The sequence below is a fragment of the Boleophthalmus pectinirostris genome, unplaced genomic scaffold (genome assembly GCF_026225935.1).
Source record: "Boleophthalmus pectinirostris isolate CB_2022bp ecotype Guang Dong unplaced genomic scaffold, ASM2622593v1 HiC_scaffold_13, whole genome shotgun sequence".
Taxonomy (NCBI): Eukaryota; Metazoa; Chordata; class Actinopteri; order Gobiiformes; family Gobiidae; genus Boleophthalmus; species Boleophthalmus pectinirostris.
The window spans coordinates 19860895-19884938 of record NW_026571036.1 but is presented as its reverse complement, the minus strand read 5'-3'; the positions used below and the strand labels follow the sequence as shown (position 1 = coordinate 19884938).

General features: G+C 38.4%; 1 protein-coding gene across 1 annotated transcript in view; it reads left to right on the top strand.

The window, feature by feature from the left end:
* nbas (NBAS subunit of NRZ tethering complex) overlaps positions 1-24044 on the top strand; it is a 167199-nt gene that overhangs the window by 91077 nt on the left and 52078 nt on the right. Inside the window, 4 exon segments of the mRNA XM_020938410.2 lie at positions 9013-9263; positions 14044-14384; positions 16928-17143; positions 20788-20990. Coding sequence (XP_020794069.2) covers positions 9013-9263; positions 14044-14384; positions 16928-17143; positions 20788-20990 — 1011 coding nt within the window.

The window sequence follows — 24044 nt, the reverse complement described above, 5'->3', positions numbered from 1 at the left end:
ACACAAACATTACAACATAGGCAGCCATTTTTATGTTCTTTGCATTGTGCTGGTCCATTCTTACTTCTTTCTCTTGAGTCTCTAGTCTTACAACCTCCCTACAGTATTACAGCCTTAAATAAAATGCTTATGCGTAACCAGGGAAACATGATAAAGCCAGGATCAAACACACATTATGCACACCATCACATTTCATTTTTACCATATATATATATATATATATATATATATATATATATATATATATATATTTTTATTTATAATGATTCTATGTGTTTTGATGCCTTTGTCTCCTGGTCATTTTCTAGTATCTTGAAGTGGTGCAAAACTTTCACATCTCTTTGCCTAAATCTTCTTGGTTCACCTGAACATATACTTAAATAATATACTTAAACTTCTTCACTTGCCTTATTGTTCTAACTCTCCAAAAGCACAAACAATTTTCTCACCATTTTCTCATTTCTGCACTCTCACACCATTTAATTCCTGCCCTGAGTGGGAGCTGTTTTTGTCTGTAGAAACTTGCAGGACAAATCAGTTGCATAAAACTTTTGTATCAGTTTTGTCATCTCCTTGTCTTTGAATTGGTATTATAAAAGTTAATTTAAGTTATCAAAAGGTATGTTTAAAGCATTCGCAAGGGAGATTTTGTCACGATCTGCATGTAGGTCTGCAATATACATATGCATACATCTCCACGCACCCCCTCTCCTCACTTCTTTGGAAGCACCACCTTACCAAAGCAGGTTTCTGTGGGTTTCCCTGATTTTCCTGATTACTGTTTTTTATTGTTTAAAACTTGTGTAATACTAATTGTTCAGAGAGACACGATCATTCAGTCAACAATAAAATATCCTCATTAATGTTCAATAATGGTCACAAATGTATTTTATTTTGTGATTTACGAATAATGTCTACTGACCTGGGTCACAAAGATTTGTGACATTTAAAATATGGGTCCCCAGAAAAAAAGTTTTGGAAACACTGGTTTAAAAGGCCCGTATCATGGTACCCTATTTTCTGATGTTATAATGTTTCCTCATCAAAAACGCACCTAGAGTTGTGTTTTGTTTCTTTTACACCTTTAATACGCAAACCGTGCATATTTAGGCTAAGTTCTCTCAGAATGAAAACACTCCTTATGATGAAGTACTCCTCTGTGTTTTTAAACACCATAGACCTTCACTAGAATGATTTGGATCATTTCAGCCCTGGAATTTTCATTCTGTACTGAACAAAATGTAGCTATTAACTTCAAAACTACTGCTTCATGACAGGATAAGGTGGAACAGAGCATTTTGAGCTGTGGAAATGTAGACAGACTGATAAACCAGGTTTACTCAGACACGTGTGAATGAAATGAACCACAACTCCAGATATGTTTTTGATGAGGTAATAACATTATAACATGGCTTAAACCTCACAAAAGTTAATTTTACATAATATAGGTTGTGTAAAGCCTAAGTATCTACTTAAACACAGTGAAATTGAAAGAGCTGGATCGGTGCAGCTCTAATAAAAACATAAATAACATAAATATTCTAAACCTAAAATCCACAGTTCATCTAAATTACTCCCAAAAGGCCTTGGACTAGTTTAAAAGTGTGTATTTTGTGTTTTAGGGGGTATAAACGTGTCACCACCTATTTTCATAATTTATTTGCTCTCTGACTTCATAGTCGGGAATCTGACTAGCTCTGCACCTTTTACTTGTTTTAATAGAATGCCTTTTCAGCAGAGTGGAGAAGGGTGTGTGTGCATGTGTGTATGTGTGTATGTGTGTATGTGTGTATGTGTTTGCATGCACCCACCTCTGATAAATATCCCTGTGTCACATTCTGATATAAGGAAATGCTTTATGGACCTCACTTAACCATAAATTACAACCTATATCCAGCTCAGAGCCCACCATAGCCGTTTGCTTGTGTGTTGCCTTTTTGCCCAAATCTCTGCACCATGATAAATGTGCAAAGAATATTCATACTGTAATCTTGATGGGAAGAATCTGCTATGTGGATATCGATTTAACGGATGGATGGAGGCCGCGCTGATATAAATAGAGAGAAGGGGTGAAAAATGTTAAGGAAGTGATGCATACAAATGGTCTATAGGTAGCACCATGCTTTTATTTGCTCATTTAAAAGTCCTATATTATGCAAAACTCGTGTGAGCTTTAAAGGTTGTATAGAGGATTTTCCAAGGAACGAGAAATGCAGCGACTGTTTGTCCTTTTTCAAATGTTGCGCATGCGTGAAACCACCCCCCTCCCCTACAGCTCCCTACGTAGAAACGCCTCCTCCCACCTCCTCTTTACGCCAGAAACAGGTTTGTTTACAGCCGGTGCTGCACATGACTTGTAAACAACTAACTACAGTGTTGGTTAGGCAAGGCGGAGAAGTGAGGAGCAGGGGGAGCGGGTGTGCGGACATTTCGTTCGCGGACGAGAAGTGAGGAGCAGGGAGAAGAGCGGAGCAGGGAGAGAGGAGAGGAGAGAGGAGAGGGGAGCGGTGCGCGGAGATTCCGTGCCCGGAGAAGTGAGGAGCAGGGGGAAGAGCGGATCGGGCAGCGGGGACAGGAGCAGGAAAGGGGTGCAGAGAAGGTTGCGCGGAGATTCCGTGCGAATGAACTAGCTACAACACGCAGCAGCAAGCGGACTCTTTCTTTGCCTTGAAAATTACGTTTTCAGACATAGGATATCGCTTTCGTGTCCTGAAAAATGTTTGACTAGCTCTTGGAAATAAAGTACGTTTTCATAATAAGCAGAAGTTACCTGTCCAGGAGTAATTTGGCGACCAATGCGTCAGTCTTTAGACCCTGCGTCTGCTTCAGTTGCGCCATCGCTGGAATGAATCTATAAGAATCACCTTAGTTTGGCTTCGCTGCTTTTCCCCTTGTCTTCTTCTTTCAGCGACCTCAAAAATGGACTTTCTTTTGCGGCGAACTGCTCCTGGATTCTTGTCTGCCATTGCAACAAACTTTGTGCTAACTGCGAGGAAGATATAGGTCAAAAAAAGCCGCCAAGAACTGTTGCGTTGGTGGAGTAAACAGCGTCTGTGCGTCTTGCGTCTGTGGACTGCGTGGCAGGCGTACGTAAACCACGTACCGGCGGCGCGCAGGCAAGTCAGTTACGCTAGAAACGTAGGGAGTTTGATTGATAGCCTGTCAGCTAACAGATAACGAGGCAGTGTCGTTATCTATTGGCAAATGTTTAGCTGGCCCCACCACGTCCAGAGTTGATGAATTTTTATTCTCTTTTTTTTGGTCATCATAATTACAAGGCTACTGCACCTCTATAATGCTATCATTGACAACTTGAAACAAAAAAAAACAAAAAAAAATCCTCCATACAACCTTTAAGTCATATTAGAATGTACCTCCTCAAAAACTTACCTAGAGTTTTGTTATGTTTCAGTAACCTTTTATTATTAGTCTGTCTATATCTCCAAAGCTCAAAATGCTCAGTTCCTCCTTGTGATGTCATTTAGTGGTAGTTTTCAGGTTAACAGATACCTTTTACCTTTTGTTAAGATTTTTTGTACCTTTTGTAAAGATTGGTAGTCTGAAAATCCAAATGATCCTAGTGAAGGTATGGAGTTTAAAAACACAGTGGAGAACATCCTGTATTACCACACGACATCACAGTGGAACAGAGTGGTTTCCGTTTGAGAGAAGAATGTAAAAATAAGTATCCAGGGTTTGTGTGATAAATGTATGTGAATGAAACAAAATACAACTGCAGGTATGTTTGTGATGAGGAAACAACATTAAAACATAGATCACATAGATCAGAATATACACTAATATGAGTCCGTTAAGTAGACTATTTAGCCAGGAGTTTCTGTTCACTATTTTACCAATGAATCATTATGTAATACGTATCAATTCATTAAACATAACTTTCAGATGTAAATTTTACTAGTGCAGCTTCATATTCTTAACTACATTACTGGTAGGGACTGGGTTTTGGGTTATGTGTTTATCAAGCCACAGTAGCATTGACAGCCTGTTTAACACAAAATGAATTCTTTGGACAAATCAATGCAAATCACTGACCTCCCCCAACCACTGTCAGCGCTTTTCTCTCCATAAACCTTTGTGGATTGGTACGGAAACCTTCAGGGACATGTTTTTTACACTGTAGTATTGGCAGCCCATAAAGCATTTGAATAAGTCATCCAAAATAGCAAAGGAAGTTGTAATGTTTATCCATTAGCTTACATGATTTCCCCTGTGACTTCCATTATTTATGGTTTTAACATTATTTGGCTTTAGAAGAATGTAATTAAATTTGTTTAATCTCTTGAGGTTTAAGAAATGAATTATTTCTGTTTTAGCTGAATAGTGGTAATCATTAGGAGATTCTAAGGATGAAGGAAATTATTTGAATAGGCCAGAAATAATGAGTTTTATAAATAAGTAAAATTATTCTTCTCTCTCACTCTGGTCTTGACGATATTACCAGTATTCAGTAAACATCATAACTCCCACTTTGTCAGGTTCGTTCACTAAGTATCTGTTGTGTTGCTGAAGGGGAAAATTTCTTCCCTATGGTCCACACTCATCTATGGGGGTTCGGTTGATAAAAACACTCCCAAACAAACAACAGATGTAGCATTTAAACAAGATTAGTTTCCTCTCTAAACTTTGAATTTGAACTTTTTGGTGATACATTCCCTCATTTTTGTTCTGACTGATTTTTGTTTTGACTTGGAGCTAATGAGGACATCTAACCTGAAACACGTTGCTCCATACACTTTCAAATGCTTTCAAAATCCTTATACAACACATTCTATTCTTGTTATTCCTTCTTAAAACGTTGTGCCCTTGATGTAATCCAATTCATTATATAAGTGTCATTTTCATCTCCATAGCACTAATCATACTTTTACCATGTGACACTTTGCCCTCTCGGGGACCTGGCAAATTAAAGATTTCTTCTCCGAGTGCGAGTGAACTTCTGTCACCTCATTGCTAAAAAGTTCCACCGTCTGTCAATGAGACGCTTTTTAATATTTCTTAATAAAATCTTCTTTCTCAAATCACATTTATAGACATGTGGCAGAAAGGTGATAAATTTGTTATTTTTACTTCTGTAATTTGAAAGATAATTTTGTGGACCTCCTATTAGCAATTTTGTCTGACAGCTAATTAAGATAGTTCTGTTGTTTACATCCTGCTGTGAAAAGAGAGACATGCTACGTTTAATCACGTCAAATATTTTCTCCAAATGAAATCTCTGCATGTGCTCAGCCTGCTGCTACAGTCACTATGTTTACATGTAGAGCTGAGTGGGACCATGTTTCTGATTAGGTTGATTAATTTCTTGCTTTTGAAGTGGTTTTACTGGAGGAGAGAAACTCATTAGGAAGAGTGAAGGTAGATGTAGTGAAAGAAGTAGCAGAATTACACAGTATGTACTTTTTACATATGTCTCAAGTGAAAAGGCACTGACAACACTGATACTGAAAACAGACGGTGAGGAGAATTAGATCAGGTGTTTGTGTTGTAAAGAAAAAGTATACATTTTTACTGTGAGCAGGGCTGCCTATATCACAAAACAGGCCAAGGCTATGCAAAGCAATAACATCTCCACTGAGAAAAGCAGGTGAGAGCTTTTCCACCAGAAAAGTTATGTAGTGCACCTTTAAAGTACAAGTAAAATTTGCATAATCTCTCTCCTCATTTCTATGTACACAGCTCTGGTTTTAGACTTTGAGTTACTTGAATGTGACTGTTCTGAGGGCTTAGTATTCTGTTGTTTCCAAAAACATAATTGCATTTTTGGTTGGCGTTGTTTACCATTTGCTGCAGTGGCCGTTATTGTTTGGTGTGTTTTTGATTAGAGATTCATGTGTCTGTGAAGTGGCCTGAGGCAGCCCCATGCAGTCTGACTGTTCACATTACATTGTTTTGTTGAAGAGAGTTGGACCAAATCCGCTGATCCTTTGTTTAGAAACACAAAGAGAATTTCCTCATCCACTCTCACAACGGTTATAAATGACAGAAGGTGACATGGCTCATGAGGTCTGACGCGTCAGACTAAAACTATCACAGTATTATTAGCACCATTTGCCCTGTTTCACTGTCACAGCTTTGGAATTTCTTGAAATAAAATGTGAACAAATCTTTGTTCTTCTTAGATCTGTGTTTTCTGTTAATAAACTGCAGTGTTTGGTCTATGTTTATTGAAAGCCGTGGGTTAGGACTCTGCTATTAATCATTTTTTAATCGAGGTGTAGTCCTTTGTAATCGTCAATGATCAGCTTGGGTCTTTTTAATCTACAGCCTACAGCCAATCTTCTGTCAGTAACAGCCTGTGTTTGGGCATGTAGTTCAGACTTCTCTGAGCACAGTTAAAATTGTATTACAAGGTAGTGGAGCAACAGAATACAGATTTACATTCTACTCTGTAGAACATTACTATACAATGTTTGCATAGTACTACTTCAAAATCACATAGCAAAGAACCACGCTTAAATCTGATTGCTTGAACCAACTACAAGTAAATGAAAAGCACTGCATTCATTTCTGAATGTATGGATTTATAGTCTAAATTAACTTGATTATCAATACAATATAATGTAGAATGCCCATAGAACTAGCTGAATTATTAAAATTTGAGGAAAAACTCAAAACAGGTGAAGAAATATTAAATTTTCTGACTTTGAACAACACATTTGGGGAGCTGTTTATTTGAGTTTTGGGATATGGGAGAGAAATATGTTTATTTAGAAGATTAGACAGAAACTGAAAGTTATGCAACTGCATAACTTCCTTGTATTTCTAAAAGTGGAAATTAAACCCTCTGATCCAGTTTGTCACAGTGCCTCTGTTGAAAAATGTATTACAAAACTCCAGGCCTCTCAATGTCTATTAAAAAGGGGGGGTGAAGTCCACTTGTTTGAAGCCTGGGTTTCACTTCCTCTACCCCCTGCTGAATTGCAATTTGTAAACAAATTAACAGCAATGATAGGGGAAAATTCAGCTTGCATAAAATCAGACTACAATAAGGTGCTTAATAATTATCTAACGTTCTCTGGCTTTTAATCCCGTCCGCCTGATTACTAAACCAATTAAAGATGAATATTTTAAGTTGGACAAAACAGCAAAATCCCACTAGATAATGGAAAGGAATGGAGGAGAGGAGTAGTACTTGTGTCTGTGATGTAGGAGCCAGGAAAAAAACACCACAGCAGAAGTGGCACCAAAGCAGGCGTGCAAAGGACTATCAGAGGCACAAAAGACTCACTGGGGAGGAGGAGTGTGGATTTTCACAGAGCACCTTTTGTCATCGGAAAGAGAGAACAAACATGCACGAGAGGCGACATGCTGGCTTTGAACTACCATGGTAACACAACTCAAAACGTTGTGTGAGCAACCGCCAATGTCAGGGGCTGTCTTCAAACACTATTGTTCTTGGCTTAATTCAATTTGAGAAGTGGAGTTTGACAGATGCTTCAGGCTCATTTAGTGTAAAAAAATCACTAGTATTGCTCTTTCTGCAGCTGAATCTATTAGGGCCCCTGTGGTGAATATGATTAGTGCTGTTTACAATGCTGGGCTCACATGCTGTTTCAGAAGCCTGCTACCAAAGCTGAAAAAAACAATATGTCCTGAAGTCATCTCATTCTTAAACATTAATACTTTTGATATGACAACAAATGAATGCTGATATCAAGATGCCCAATAAAAACAAGTTAATGGTACATGCTATTAATTTTAAATTTTATGCTTTGTGAAAGTTAAGTGCAACTCTCATCTTGGCTGAATTCGATGTGAGCATTTGTTAACAAACTCAATGATTGACAGATTGATCCCAGGTCAAATCACTACTGAAATAGACCTATATATCGGTTGGCTGATATATAGAGCTGATATTTGCAATTTTTGTTTGGTCCTATGCATAAAAAAGCATAAAGCATAAAATGCATACCTACACTGTTTATAGTAAAACAAGTTGTGGGTGAGTTCAAACAGAATTTTAATTAGATCATTTGGGGAAAATTACCAAAATCAGCCTAAAAATATTGGCCTAAAAATGTTGGCAGAGGTCATCTGCCATCAGTTCCTCTGGATTCCAATCAATCTGCATTTTCTTTCAAATGTCTTTACTGGCATCAGCCATGAGGAAATAGTTGATCTTTAATCACTACATACAGTTTGGGCAAGACACTTACCCTCCACTATATATCATACATTTTTATGAATGTAGTATGTGAGTGATTGGTGGGTGATGGTGGTGGCTGCCTTGCTTCCCTCATTCTACCCCAGTGCTGCTGTAATGTGAATGAATAATGCACTAAATTGTAATGGAGCGTAAATTCAGCTTGGAAGACCTAACTTCGCTCCTGTCTACCTCACCGCTTCTCCAGAGTTTAGCTGCTCTATGCCTTCGTCCCTCACTTCAAATACTCCTCCCCACTGCTCACCTCACCTCCTCTTCATCCAGTGCCCATTCTGCTCAATTTGAATCCCCCATTGCAGATGCATGGCCGCTTTGGTTTGTGCCGTGCCCCATCTCCTCCCCAGCACTGATTTGATATTCTTAAATCTTATGTTTTGTCTTCACTGCTGTGTTTTCACCAAGCAACATAATGCTTTAGCTTTCACAAGGAAATTGTGAAATTTGGGCTGGACAGTTCATCAAATTTTAATTGAGTTCAAGATTCAGTCATGTCTGATTGTTAATGATATGGTTGGGTCTTTTTGATTGAGAGCTCTACGTCTGTCAGTAAAATGTGTGAATTGTGGCTGAGTTCAGACTTTGAGGGAGCTATTTCTGTATTAAATTGATAAAAAATCTATCTGTATGTTCATCTTTATTAAATTTATCCTGAAAGCCATTTTTTGTTTGAATGAAATCACGAAATATGATTAAACTATGATTTTATTTATTTATTTTTTAACTTTTTTTTGCCTTATCACCCAGCCTCAGGTGAAAAGTAGTTGAGCAACCACATACTAATCTTTAAGAAGTACCTAGGCTTATAATCAAACTTCTTGTCCCCTCAGGCTCTCCACGAAGGACATTGAGTCTCGCAGTGACTCCTTGGGCCTGTTTGAGACACTGAAGAGTGACCCTGAGGCGTTTCACAGCCACATGAACAAGTACGTGCTGCCCAGTGTGGAGTCGTCCGATATGGCCCGCCTGCTGTACTACTACACCCTGCTGGACGCTGCAGGCTGCCACCCCTATGTCTCCACGGCGATCAAACCCGACACCCACGTCAAACTGCTCAAGAAGCTGCGAGCCGTAGCCAGCGGTGAGGAAAATGTTGTCTTCTTTAATAACTAGATCTGAATGTCTCCTGGTGGGTTAGAGGCAGTGAGAGTGGGGGGGCATAGATCAAAAAAGAAATAGCAGATATGTTTCTGCGTGGGAGGAATTTGATCATTGACATTTTCATTCAAATGTCTTTACTAAAATGTGTCTTTTTGGCAAGTAGGTTATTTTTCAGTACAGTACAGCATGAAAGGGGTTCAAGAGTTGGGGTAACATTCTGCCAATTGTCAGAGCCGGTGTTGTGTCATGCTATGCTCCCCCATCGAGTTTTGCTACCCCTTGCGTATTTTTATAGGTAAGCCAAATTATGCATTCCTGTTCAAGAAGTGCTATTTTGTGGTAAAAAAAAAAAAAAACAAGTTTCACAAATGGACAACTAAAGAACATTTTAGCTTATGACTCATGATTATTAAACATAGGTCTATTTTAGTTGCATTACAAATCTTAAGAACATCTATAGCAACAACATCTATAGTAACAAAAATAGTTTATTTTGACTAGAAAATGTCTGCGATATAGATATAAAACATAGAGAAATATGAATCATTTTGTGGTACAATGTATATTTGTCATTTCTGTATAACACTTACTCACTTTAAGGACAAAGGCATCATATCCACACCACACCGGGGGCTTCAACACACAACCCTGAGGCTATAGCCTTATATGCAAATTGTGACCTAACTGCTGTCACTCATCAGTGCCTAACATTAATTTTGAGCTTAGTATGACTTCCATATTCTTTCACTTTTATACATATATGAACTTTATATTGCTGCTTCAAAATTACACAGGAAAGACATAGAACTAATTCCCTACTACATCAATGCAATATGATAAGTAGAGAGACTTTGCTCAAATTTTTTCATCTGCATATTATTTTATGCTGTCATATATTTATTATGACTCAGACCTCTCCCTCTGAGCAGCCTGTAGTAATAGCTTTTCTAAACTCTGAAATAAAATTATAGTCTGATGATAAAATCTGAAGTCTTTGGAGTTTGCAAATGTGATAATGAAACAAATTTACATACAAAAAAGCCTTTTTCATAGCCTTACCTAAAATACAAGGTGTGAACTTTGCTGGCGCCCCAAATTTCTTAAACAACACTTGCGCTTTTCTTGTACATTTTTGTCAGCCAGATGCTCCCTCCTTTAGTTTTGGATGTCCAGGTTGCGGCGTGTCACTGGTTCTTGCTCCAGTGGTCGAGAAGCTAAAGTTTTTTGTTGCGATTTCTGAGAAAGTGTCAGATCTCGGTGATAAAGGTCAGCGAGTGTCAACAGTGTTTTCACGGCTCACTTGCTCCTTCTGCTCCCCAATCACAGCACAGCCTCTACAGAAGACACATGGCACACTTTAAACTAACTTAAAAACGGAGCAGCTAGTAAGTTCAGCCAATTAAATGTAATGCAAATGAGTGCTGGAAACTTCTCACTTTTACAACATCACAACGCATCAAGGGATTTTTTTGTCTTCACCGTTTTTGCCTTGCAGAAGTTCCACATCTTTTTGGCAGTGTTATGGTTCTATCAGCAAATTCTGAGGCTGTGAAACAAGAAAAATTCTTCAATTTCGCTTTTCCCTTCTGCTTTAGACCGTAACCCCAACGAGTTTATAAAAAGAAAAAAACTAAGACATATCCAGTTTGCACTTGCTGCCAGTTTTCTTCCATCTGTGAAAATTGTGAAATTCTGGTATAAACTCAGAAAGTTCTGGTAATGTCTTAATGACTTAAATGGTATAAAGTCTAGATAAAACATTTTAAAAGTGGCAATAGGTCCTTTTAGCATTTTAATTAGTTTTATCCTCTGTGGTCTCTTGTTCTTGTGTCTGTAGCTAGCCAGGCTGGCGCCACCTAGTCCCACCACTCAATTTAATTTCCCTTCAGCTACTAGGTCAGGAATCGGAATACACTACACGGTTTGCAAGAACCTCAGAAGTGCGAGTCCAGGCACCATACATTCTGTGTTGGCAACGATTCCCGAGATCGAGGATTTAAAGCCGGAACAAAGAGAATGTTTGGTGAATTTTATCAAGGGGAAAGCTGTTATTGCCCTTCTTCCAATGGATTTGGGAAAAGCTTAATATACCAGTTACCCCATTAGCGGCACATTACATACATCACAACCAAATAGCAGTGATTGGTTAAATAAAAAAGTACCCGCCTACCATTGAGTGAATGAATCCTAATGCTGCGAGGTCAGGTGGTTTGCACGAAGTGAACCTGGCTGATGAATCAGGCTAGTCTGTTGCACTCATGCTGGTGGAATTTTACCCCCAATATAGGCCTGTCACGATAATTCCTATATCTAGTTATCGTTCAATGTATGTTTGATGGAACAATACTTTTTGGGGGTCAACATTTATCATGAGGACTTTTTTTGTACTTGACTGGAACTTTTTGTTTTTCTGCTTTACAATTAGATCTGAGATACACACTAACTACTAGTGTCTCAGCTATTCATTTATTTACTTATTTACTTATTGCAGTTTACGTTTTAATCATATATTAGTGTTCATTTACAGATGTTTTTTTGGGACAATTCTACTTCTAGGGTTATTGTGTCAGTGGCAAATTTATATAATACTGTCCTCAGCAATATATCGCACTTCAGAACTTGTTATTGTGACAGGCTGACCTCACCATACAACTTCATCCTAAATGTTACTATTCCATTTATCACTTTTTTAAACTGAATTTGGATGGGAAGTGAAGGATTGCCTGTGTCGTAAGGTTGGTCCAAAATGGCGTCTGGTTCTGTACATTACAATTTTGAGCTGTATTTGCAAACTCTTGGCTCTTGTTGTTTTTTGGCCACACCCTCTCCGTTTATCCAGGACCAGTACAAAGCTTCCACCTGCACTTATGATAACTTCTTCAATTTCTGGCTCTAATTTGCTCAATGTCACTCCCCACTCTTCACCATTTGATGCTTACATATTTTCCCACTAATAGGGATGGGACAAAATCTCATGCCACATTTTGTCTTGTCAGACAAATTTGCCACAAGATTGTGCACACATGAGAAAAATTGTTTTGTGAGAGTGTTTACATTTGGATTGAACAAAAAGGATTACGTATTGGTCTCACAGTTCCAAAGAATTAAAACAAAAATATGAAATCAAATAAATTCAAAATTTTGAGGCCAAAATTGGAAACTGAATTTGAAATTTGTGTATTAGGAATAATTTTAAAAAACTAATCTATTGTCTCTTTCTTGTGGACCCAATCTTGCATCTTGTCTCATCTTGTGGAAATTGTCTTGTCCATTCCCTACCCACTAAGCATATTAGTCAATAAAATCTCCCTCTTCCTTTTGTGGCTTAATTAAACCCAAACAAAGAGTTACATAAGCTTTGTCTTGTCTTGTCTTTTCTTTCTTTTTTTTTGTTTTTGTTTTTAATATCACACTATGAATTTTGCGTATTTGGTAATATAGCCTAACCATATTTGTGCATATTGAAACAGATGGTCAGATGGTGTAGTGTCTTTAGTATCATTATTCACATAGTCTGAGTGCCTTCTCTTGTAGGCTTAGTGGTGTGTGGAGGCAGACATAGGTGGGTGTGGCTGTGAAAATGGGACCTGTAAGTGTGTGGTTTGAGAGTGTTAGTCAATAAGTGTGTCTGAAAAAGCCCATCCCCCTTTCAATCTGATCACAGTGTAATGAATGTGTCTGTGTGGGGCATTCCCAGATGTGGCAACCCCAGAGCCCCCCCAAAGGCTGCACCGTGTTAAATATTTAAGCTCCAGACAGAGTGCGTGCTTTCCTGGTGTCTGAGTGAGAAAGTGCAAAATGGGATGAGCACGGACATTACAGCATCTAGGAAACTATTCATCACATGGAAGAAGACTCAACCAAACCCTTTATATTCTCTTGGGGAGATGATTAGGCCTGAAACATTTTGAAGTGTGATATATTGCTACATAAACATTGACATGGTATAATAAATAATAATAATAATAATGAAACCACTCTATACCACTTACACACCAACACTAAAGCAGGATTACCCTTTAAACTCTCAAACCTATAATATTGTTAAAAAATGTAGACTGCAGTAAGCTAATGGCAGAATGAAACACAAGTACTTGTTCAGTATATATGCAGTCCAGTAATTTTCTTAGTCAACCCTGAACAATTCAAATCTTATTGTGATGCAAAATAATAATAAAATGTTCCCAGTAGGCTGCTCTAGCTTTCTTATATATTGAACAATCATTTGATATAGTAAATTATCATGATTGTCCTAGCGATGAAATAATTACAATTATAAAAGACATATGTGTATAAGTAACTAGCTGAACTGGACAAACTCAGAGCCTGGATTGCAACACAGAATAATTGTGCATAAAAACAACATTTAATTACTGTGCATTTGACAGTTAAAGCCATAAATAGATACAAAAACTTCAAATATAATATAGAAAAGTAAGTACCGTAACTGGTAAAATTTGTGTTTGTGAATGTGGTATTTTGGGTCTTGTTTAAGAAAGTTTATCCAATAAAATAGTCATATCCTCTCAATGAGTATCAAGATTGTGTCCCAGTCTACATAGAAGGAGCTGGTGTATTGCCAATTTCAGACTATAAAAACTAATACTGTTTAAGTGTAATAAAGCCACTTATAAGACTGCCAATTTGTCACGTGGCCAACATAGACATTTGCATATCCCTTTAGTATTATGAGCACTTAAAATTAACCAATTGGCCTCGCCATTCAAATCTTCTTAATGTGCTGTACCTTCTTTTCTCAGGTCTGGACTATCGCAAACTGACAGATGAAACGTTAAACCCACTCCTCACCCTGGAACCAGTGCTCACCAGTCAGAATGTCCTGTCCATCTCCAAACTGGCCACGCGCTTGCCCATGCCCGGGGGAGAGGGGCTCACCGTCTCTCCCAGTGCGGTCCACTCTGTCTGGCTAAAGAAGCTGTTCTGGAGAGGGGACCCCCAGCTGCTGAAGAGAGCCCCCCAGAACGACCAGGACTACCTCCACGCTTACGACACTTGCGCCAAATACCTCGACAGGCTGGTCCCCAGTGACGCTGTGAACTTTTTGGACAACATTACTTTCTCCCCTGATGCAGTCGAACATGTAAGTATTTAGAAAAAGTATATTTTTACTTTTATAGTGTGAAAATTAAAACTCAAGGGAAAGTGGATTTTATATGCTATTCCTTACTCATTTCCATGTAAAAACCTATTTTATGTAGTTTTAGTTTTCGGTTAGCATTCTGGGCCAAAATATAACAAAAGAATATCAGTATCACAATTTTTTCCTGGCCTTGACTGCAACTTCCACATGAAGTGAATTATATTTTCTATTACTGCACAGAACATGAACTAGCTTAAACTTGACTTGCAGTGAGTTCAGCACAGAAGGTGGTTAGCTTCAGGCTACCACCAAAAATTCATATTGTGTGAAAGTCCAGTTTATCACTGCATCAGGTTGAATCTCTACATCCTCTGACCAGCCGTGTCTAATGCCTCTAGCTACTTTTTTGGGAAAGTTATAAGCTTTCTTCCTAATTTTAAATATATTATTCAGTTTCAAACTCGTTCTGCCCCAAAGCACAGACCAGTCATGATTTATAAAAGAAATTATAAAATTGCACACGAAATGTCAGCCCTATAATTACATCACTCTGAAAAATAGTCCTGCCGCGGACTTTAAGTGCCTCAGTGTGCCCCTTATCAATAGTTTCCAACTGTGGATTTTTTTTTTTCACTGGCGTGCTGCCACCCTTTTTCCTAGACCTTTTTACAGCCATTTTATCCAATAACTTTCTGAGAGCTAATTGATCCTTTTCTTCTTCAGTGCCAATTAAACTCTAATTCCCAGCAGGCGGCGTGTCCGTACTGGGCTTTATAACATGCAAATTACCACGGAAATGTCTGGTCACTTTTTCCTAATCCCTAATCCTTTGCAGCTGTTAGTGGAGTATGTGACCTTTAACACTGGAGTGAGATGGATTGATCCCAATCCCACGAGGGTATAGTGCTTTAGCGAGATAGCCAGGAGTTATTTTGCCTGGTTGTTGGGGAAACAGGGTGCTGGCATTTCTTTCCCTCTGATCTATTGATTTTAGATAGACTCTTTAGTGGAAGCTTCCTCTCTTTTATAAACTCTCACCCCCAGTAACCTTTGACTTTGACCGATGTGGGCTGAGATACTGTTGTCTGCTGCAATACAGAGGGAACCTAATGACATAGGACTTGTATGCGTGCCTTGAACTTCAGACAATGGACTTAGACATACATGAGGGACCCGCACTGCAGCCTGTAAGACAAATTGCAGTGGTTTGACAGGCTATTTGCTATTTTAGTGATCTCTTTTTCTTGTGAAAGAACTACTGACAATCCTTCTTAAGGTATCTGACCAGTGCAGGTGCTGCATGTAGGTATGTTCGTCACTGTGGGGGTTTAAGAAATGATTGGTTTTGTAGAAATCATTGGTGTCTTCTTTGAGTGTGACAATGTTTAAGGCTCAAGGCACCATCGAATAAATGGCCAACCTGCTGCCTCTGAATAGATTCACTTACAGAGCAGGCAGCTATGATCCTCCCATTCACTCTAGCATAGAATCAAAGTGTACATTGGTTCAAATGTCTTTTCAAAGAGGGGCATAGTGGTAGTGGTGGTTAATTTGGGATATTCCTTCAGTGCTCTAAGCCAAGAAGTTATCTGGTTCTTTCTGAGTGAAATAGGTATAGAATGTCTTTTTCTTTCCATCTAAAAAAGCAGGCAGTATTGAACATACTAATTTCCAGGTCCTATATTGCACAAAATGGATTAAATGAGCTTTATACCATTATAATGCTGTTAACCCCTCAAAAACATGGAGATGTTTTGTTTCATTCACACATTTCTGAGTAACCTTTTTTTTTTAGTCTGTCTACATCTTCGAAGCTCAAAATGCTCTTTTCCACCCTGTGTTAACTTAATGGCTTAGAAGCAAGTTATTAGCTATTTTTTATCTTTTGTTCAGTAGAGATTGGCATTTCCAGGGCTGAAATTTATTATTCATATGATTCTAGTGAATGTGTGGAGTTTAAAAACACAGTGGAGCACTTTTTTTATTACCACATGACATTACAAGGTGACACAAAGTGTTTTCCGTTTGAGAGAAGAACTAAGAATAGAAGTATGCAGGGTTTGTGTGTTAAACATGTGAGAATGAAACAAAACACTAATCCAGGTATGTTTGTGACGAGGAAACAACATTATAACATAGATTAAAAAAAGAGAAATATGGGCCCTTTAATGTCACTGTTAAATGGTTGAGTGCCTAAAGTGAGGTGTTGTACCTGATTTGTGTAATCATAAAAACGTGAAAAACAGATGTAGCTTGTTTTAAACAGTTTGCAGCAATTTTATTTCTACCCTACAATCTTTTATAATATCTCTGTACCGGGGCAAAACAATTATTGCTCAACACCATGAGGTATAGCCACTTTCATTTGATAATTCATGACTGTCTGAGTGCCAAGATTGTACCTCACCGTACTCTGATAATTGCTGTTTTTCTACCGGGAACAAGAGAGAGAAGGACAAAAACAGATACATAAATGTTTCAAATACAATGCTCCTTTACCCAGGCTGACCCCACTTTCCATTACTTATTCTGTCCCCCCTCAGCTGAGCATCTCGGCGAGGTCAGAGGTCATAAAGCGGGCCTCCAAAGTGTTGCGGCAGCTGGCAGAGAAGAGTCGGAAGAGAGGAGGCGGAGAGCAGGAGGAGAAGGACCCAGCAGGGATGAGTTTTGATGAGGCTCTTTCTCACCTGCAGCAGTCCCAGTCCCACCTGGACACTCTGAGCCAGCCCTGCATCGTGGCTCTGAGGGACAGTCAACAGGTATGGCCCATCTGCTCCTCACAACAACTCTAACTTTTACCATTAACTGTGCATTTCTTCAACATGGGTTGGTGCACGTTTTCCATCAGGGTTTATTTGTTGCGTAGACTGCTTAAGAATAAACACATATGGTATGTGTGTGTGTGTGTGTGTGTGTGTGTGTGTGAAAAATTATTTTCCCCTGGAGACAAAAAAGTCTAGAGTAAGTCTAAATATTACCCTTACAACTTAAAGGTGCATTGTGTAACTTTGCCGGTAGAGGGTTCATCATATGCTTTTCTCCATATGTATCTTAATGGAGACCAAATCAGACCAAGTTACAGGTCAGATCTGTGGAAAGGCAATCGCGCTCACAGTCAGAATGCCTGTTTTGTAGGTATTTCTGAGCAGTAAAACCACCTGTAATTGAGTAAATGTAAGGTAGAATTGTTTAATATCATACTGTGGAACATTCCAGGTAGAACAATGACATATCTATAGAAACAAGCAGCTGATTGACCCCCAACCAAAATAGTGCACCTTTAAGCTTTTTTCCATTTGCTTTCATATATTGACAAAGTTAGTTTTAGTTTTGGAATAGACAAACCAAAGCAAGCAGCTCATTTAGCATTCATATTTGGCTTTGAAACCAAAAAAGGGGCTTAAAGATCTGGGAAAAAATATCTAACTGCAAATCTTTCTGACAAGTTTTGCAATGGAGCTTAGATTTACTATTTATGTATTAATAAAAGAATTCTGTTCAAAGTTCAATTTTTAAACACGTTCAGAAGAATTGTCAAAAAGACTGAAATGTGAATGAACAAACTAATACAAGAATTATATTTCAGAACATGTTGGTACAGATCGTAGCTACAGGATGAGCAGTTTTTATGCAGAATGTGACAGGATATTTAGTTGTTTGTGGAGGAAATTGTGGCACTTCAGAAATTACAGCCTTTTGCGATTTACTAATTGCGTCCATTCATATTGTGATTTTGATTCAGTTCATCTTGTAGCCCTGCAAAAGAGAAATCTTATCCAGTTTTTGCATCTTTTACATCTTGTTTTCTTTTTTTTAAAACAGCATTTTATTTGTTCAGTCAGTTTACAGTTTTTTTTATTTTTATTTTATTTATTTATTTTTTTACGTTTTCATTTTTACATGAATTTCTACAGGTACTATCCTGAACCGAGCTCTGTAGACCTTTTTGCTTGCTTAATATTGGGATGGTTCTGCTTGACCAAACTCCTCTTGGTCTCAGTGGGACCAGCCAAGGACATGTTAATATAAATCTTTGCTCCTGTATATGGCTTTATACAACTGCACATATCGTGTGTGCTCCACGCTGTATCTCATTAAGCAAAGTCACACTGACTTTCCACACTGTCACCTCCCTCTGGCCTAATGCGAACCAACACAGAGCGGATATTATGATTCAGCAAGTGGTGGTTACTACGGCAACCACAGTGCCCCCATTAAGAGTTAGTCACTCCCACCCTGTACTGAGTAAGGCAATTTTATTTTAAACCCCATAACACAAAAAGGTGAGTGTACATTTTAATGAAAACAAGTATGCAAGGAACCAGTAATTTAAAAGAAGAATGAAACAGCAGGTAAATGATTAGACTGTGCTAGAATTAGAACAAAAGGATGACTAAACCAAGACTAAAGCACTTGAATATCCATGACTAAATCCAGGATAATGTAGACCACAGCAGTGCTCTGAAGCCCCAATTAGAGCAATTCTGACACAGGAATCACTGTAAAGGTCCTATATTATGCAAAATTGGCTTGTGTGAGCTTTTAGCCATGTTAGAATGTTCTTACCTCCTCAAAAACATACCTGTTGCGATTTGTTTTATTCACTCTTTTGAATAACCCTGCTTTATTGGTCTGTCTACATTCCCAAAGCTCAAAATGCTCTGTTTCACCTTGTGATGTCATGAAGCCGTAGTTTTAGTTTAGTAGAGCTTGGCAATTCCAGGGCTGAAATTATTCAAATGATTCTAGTGAAGGTGTATGCAGTTTAAAAACATAGTAGAGCACTTCTTGTATTACCACATGACATCACAAAGCGGATCAGTGTTTTTCTGTTTAAGAGAATAATTCAGCCTAAATATGCAGGGTTTGTATGAATTAAACAAAACACAACTCCAGCTATGCTTTTGTCCCAAGAAAATAGCTTATTATGGGCCCTTTAAATTAAGCAAGATGACTGTACTATCAAAAGTAACAGTACCACAGTTTGAGACCCAGTGCTAGCAGTATACAATAATCCTAATGATCTATACATACTGCAGGCCAGGTTCAACTTCAAGCATGCAGGACACAGCGATATCCTTGAATCTAAAAAAACAACAACAACAACAAAAAAACAAAACATAAGAACAAGGAAAGAGTAGGTAGGTAGAGAAAGATAGATAGAAGGAATGCTGTAGGCTGAGTTTGCCTGTACATGTGCAGCTGCTGGGAATTACTGTGTGGATTGTGCATGAATCCACCACAAGGGCCTTGACCTGCCATGAGGACGGTAAATTACCAATTGCACACTAGAGTCAAGAAGCTGAAATTAATTTATGGTTAAAGCTCTCATATAATAGCATTTACAAACTAGAACTTTCTACCTACTGTGTTTTTATGGTCTTGGTCAGATATAAATAGCAGTCCCTTCAAAGCAGTCACAGATTTTCTTAGAAGCTTATTGCAGATGTGTGTTGCTTACAGCCGGCCTTAGTCTTATTGAATAGTTATATTGCCTCTGGACTAAGACATATACAACAAATCTATCCACATCAGAGGGAACAAGTGTTTTTTCAAAAAAGTTTTCCCCATGAAAACACATCTCAAAACTGGGCTGGGTAATATGGTAATGGTGTGATGGTCTGATATTGTGATTCAGTATGCCACTGTCCAATTGGTCACAGTGAAGTTTCAACTTTCAGAAGTAGCAGATTACTTTATTTACCTCTTAAAAGCAATAGAAAAGTATCAAGTGTATGGATTGTGGCTTCAAGAAGATTGTGATATTTTTTTTCCATATTGCCCACCCAACTCATATATTAGCCTCACTATGTGTACATAAATGAATGTAAATGGTGGAACCGGTGATGTGTTACAAAAAGTTGAAGCTTGTGCAAGGGTTGAAACCAATTTCAGGAAAAGATTTAGAGGAGACTGTACGGACTTGTAGCTTGATTGATTTTTTCCCCTGTGAACAGTCCTTCCTTGTGTTATTAACTACTTTATCTGTAACTTGCGATGTACTGTACTTTAAAGTTATAGATGGACTGTTGTGACATGCGGTACTTAAAGTGAAAAGACATTCTACCAAGCTGAAGCACAGTTTGTTTCCAGGTTGTATCTCTTTTTCATTAAGAATGAAAACAGAGCCAATTGGTACAGAGAGTTTAGACTGTACAGACTGCCTCTGCCCTCTGGGTTAATACCTATAGAGAACATCACTCTCCAACACAAACTCCACTTAGTAAACTTCTCACAGTGGTCTTGTCTCCTCACTTTTCTTCATTTCCTGCTTCCTTCCCTCTCAAACTGACTTTTTATTTGTTATGACTTGCTAAAATCCTCTCTGTGTCTCGTTGGCCCGGCAGGTCCAGCGTGTCAGCCCTCCACACTCCATCTTTCTTTGTTTTTGTCTTTATTCCAGGAGCAGCTGCAGGGGTACAGCCGACTTTACGATCTGTCCCGATCCGAGAGGCCCAAAGTTCACGAGCTGGCGGTCACCATGGCGACAGATGGGCACCCTCTGGAGCAGATTGAAGAGGTCCTGAGGGTGGCAGTGGGACCTTTGGACCTGTCAGTCAAAACAGTACTCCATGACGCTGTGGGGAGAGTGGTGGCTGCTCTGAGGTATGGAATTTTGACTGCATCTCCCCAGAGCTTTCACAGAAGAAAAACACACTAAACTTGCATTCATATTAAAGCTTGAGTGGGAGGCTGGGTTAGAATGATAAATAGTTACTGTTGTCTCATTCCCTGCTGTTATGGAAGATTATTTTCTTGGATTGAAACCCAAGAGATTTTGTTGTTTTGAACAGCTATGCATAACAAGATTTTCACAGCAAAAATGTGTAGCATATCTATGTGGTGTTGGAAAAGCTGTTTGAACATGTAATTTGGTATAATACAGTCCTGTAATGTAGCTTTTTTGACCTATATTTTTTGTAATGTTGGATATGATTGTCTCTAGTCATTCTTGCACAATTAATAGAGCTAATTGCCTTTCATATACAGCTCATGAATGGGCTCACCTTGTAGCTCAGTTTGGTGCATACTTGTCGCTGAGTGTTTCTAGCCACTTTAAAAGTGCACTATGTAACTTTTTAGTTTCTATATATATTTCTTTGCTCTGCCTGGAATGTTCCACAATATGACATTAAACAGCTCTACTTTACATTTTTATTACAGGTGTTTCTATAACTCAGAAATACAAAATAAAATTTAAAAAAAGGCATTCTGACTGAGTGGGGTTGCGTCTCCACAGACCTGACCTGTAAGTTGGTCTGGTCTTGTCTCCTTGAAGATTGAAATGTTTAATACCATACTGTGAAACATTTCAGACAAAGCAATAACATCTCCCTCCACCACAAAAGTTACACAATGCATCTGTAACTGTTATGTGCATAAATCAAAATTCACCTGTAGCGAGTGAATACACTTTTATGCAAATTAAATCCAAATGCAAATGCAATATTTGTGTGTTTCCACCTCCCATTACTTATGCGAATCTTCAAAATCCGCATTAACACACACATTTGCTCCCAACTGGCTCTTAATACCTAAACCACTTGGGTCATTAAATGATATAATTATTCTGTAGACTATAATAAGTCTATAATAATATGAAAAAAAATGTAGCTGTAGCTGTAGCTGGATTGATAGAAAACGGGCCCTTTCTATATCATTATGTCTCCAAAGATTCACTGAGAAGAGCTTCAGACTTTAGACAGGCTAAAACAACACAGTTTTTTTGTGTATTGATTTCCTGACCAGTACCACAACATCTAGCTTTAATACCCCCTCCACTACCCCAGAGGAACAAATGATAAAATGTGTTTCCAATTATAACCTAAAGGATTTATTTGAAATTCCGGCCAAGCTTCTGCTGCCAGTTGTTGATGTGACAGCATTTGAGTGGGATATTAATCATAAACAGCGTTGCACTGTTGGTCCCGCTGTCAAGAGCATTTCACAAAAAAGGTGGATGAATAAGACAGTGTTGAAGGAAATTGTATTGGTGTGGGCCAGCTCACCACACGCTATCAACAAATACAATAGTATCATCCAGTTGTCATGTTAGCCATTATATAAATACCTCTTTATTTAATTTTCTGTCAGAAACGGGTGGGTTTATCTTAATACCTACTTTATTTATACGTCTATGTCGATAGTGATACATTGCAGCGGATGTCATCAACATTCCCTGGGGGTGTGAAGCTAACTGAAAGCACTAGTCTGTTCGAGGCTCTGTTACTCAAGTTAGACTATAATCTAAGATTTATTTTAACACAGTCTGACCAGAAAGAGATGACTTGGTTGGAACTATAACATTAGCCTACAGTTTTTCAGTTAATCACCTTTTTGATCCTAAACAGGATCATGAATGCTTGTACTTCTGAAAATGTGGTTTCAATTAATTTTGTATTTTTGCTTGAGTTTTCAGACAATCTTAAGACTTTTTTGTCTGTCTTTGCTAATGTGTGTATTGTGTCACCATTGGAACAGCTGAACATTCCTCCAATATAAATGCATTATAGAAAACCCCCAGTGTGATGTTACTGCAAAGTATCAAATACCACCTAGAAACACACCAGGTCAACTAATGTCTTTTTGATGCCTAAAAATATACTTTAAATTTGTGTGAGTGGAAAAAACATCATAGCAAATCTGAAATTGGACCTATAGAAGCATCCAATGGGAGCTAAGAGAGCTGCACTTAGGCTCCCCACAAACAGAATAGATGGAGAGATGATTCATAGTGTCATATATTATACTGATGCTTGGTTAGAGGCTTCATGGGGAAAGATTTTTACTGTCCACTGCCCTCTTTCACACTTTCACAACTGATCTGTAGTGTGTGAAATATTCTATGCAGTAAAATGTATAATTATCTTTATCTTTATGTTATGGTTATTCCTAGGCCACAATAATTACTATATAACTTCAATCTATGAAACCTGGAACAATATATTTTGGGGCTCAATATTTATCAGGGGTACGTTGCAAATCATTGCAAAAATGGGAAGAGTTTTGTTATTTTAGTTGCAATATGATTCAATTTGAGCTGCAGAGGCTTGAATAAGACATTTATGGCTAATTATTGCTTCATTCTGCTATTTATAAGAAAAACTTTATTTGCTGCAGCTCAGGCCTTTAATAATGGTTTACTGGGATTATCCTGATTTATTAATTATTAAGTGTGTCAGTGGCATGAAGTGGTAAGTTTCACAGCTCATCCAAGCCAACCAAACAGAAACTGTAAACAAGTCAAGGTGTTTATTTTCAGAGTAGTTTCCTTGTAGTTAGCTTCTCCCCTCAGGCAGATGTGAGGCAGGCAGTGTCCACCAGCAATCTGACAAGAACTGAAGAAGCACCTTAGATGAGTGTATTCAACCAAAAAACCCTCTGGCCCAAAGACCCAAGACTGAACATCATTATGAAAGAACTTATAAACCTTTTGGTCGCAGTCCAAAGCCCAGGATGGACCATTGAGTCCAAATGTACTTTGTTTTGCATAGCCTTTTCTTTGAGTGGCCTTGTAAGCCAGTGCTATATACGCCACTGAGCCGCTCCACTCCACCTCGAAGTAGGAGCGCCCTGTCAAACTCTCCCTGCTCAGCACCTGCTCCCGGTGGCTGAATCTGTCAGGGTTGTCCTTTTCTGGAGCCTTCAGACAGGGCAGCT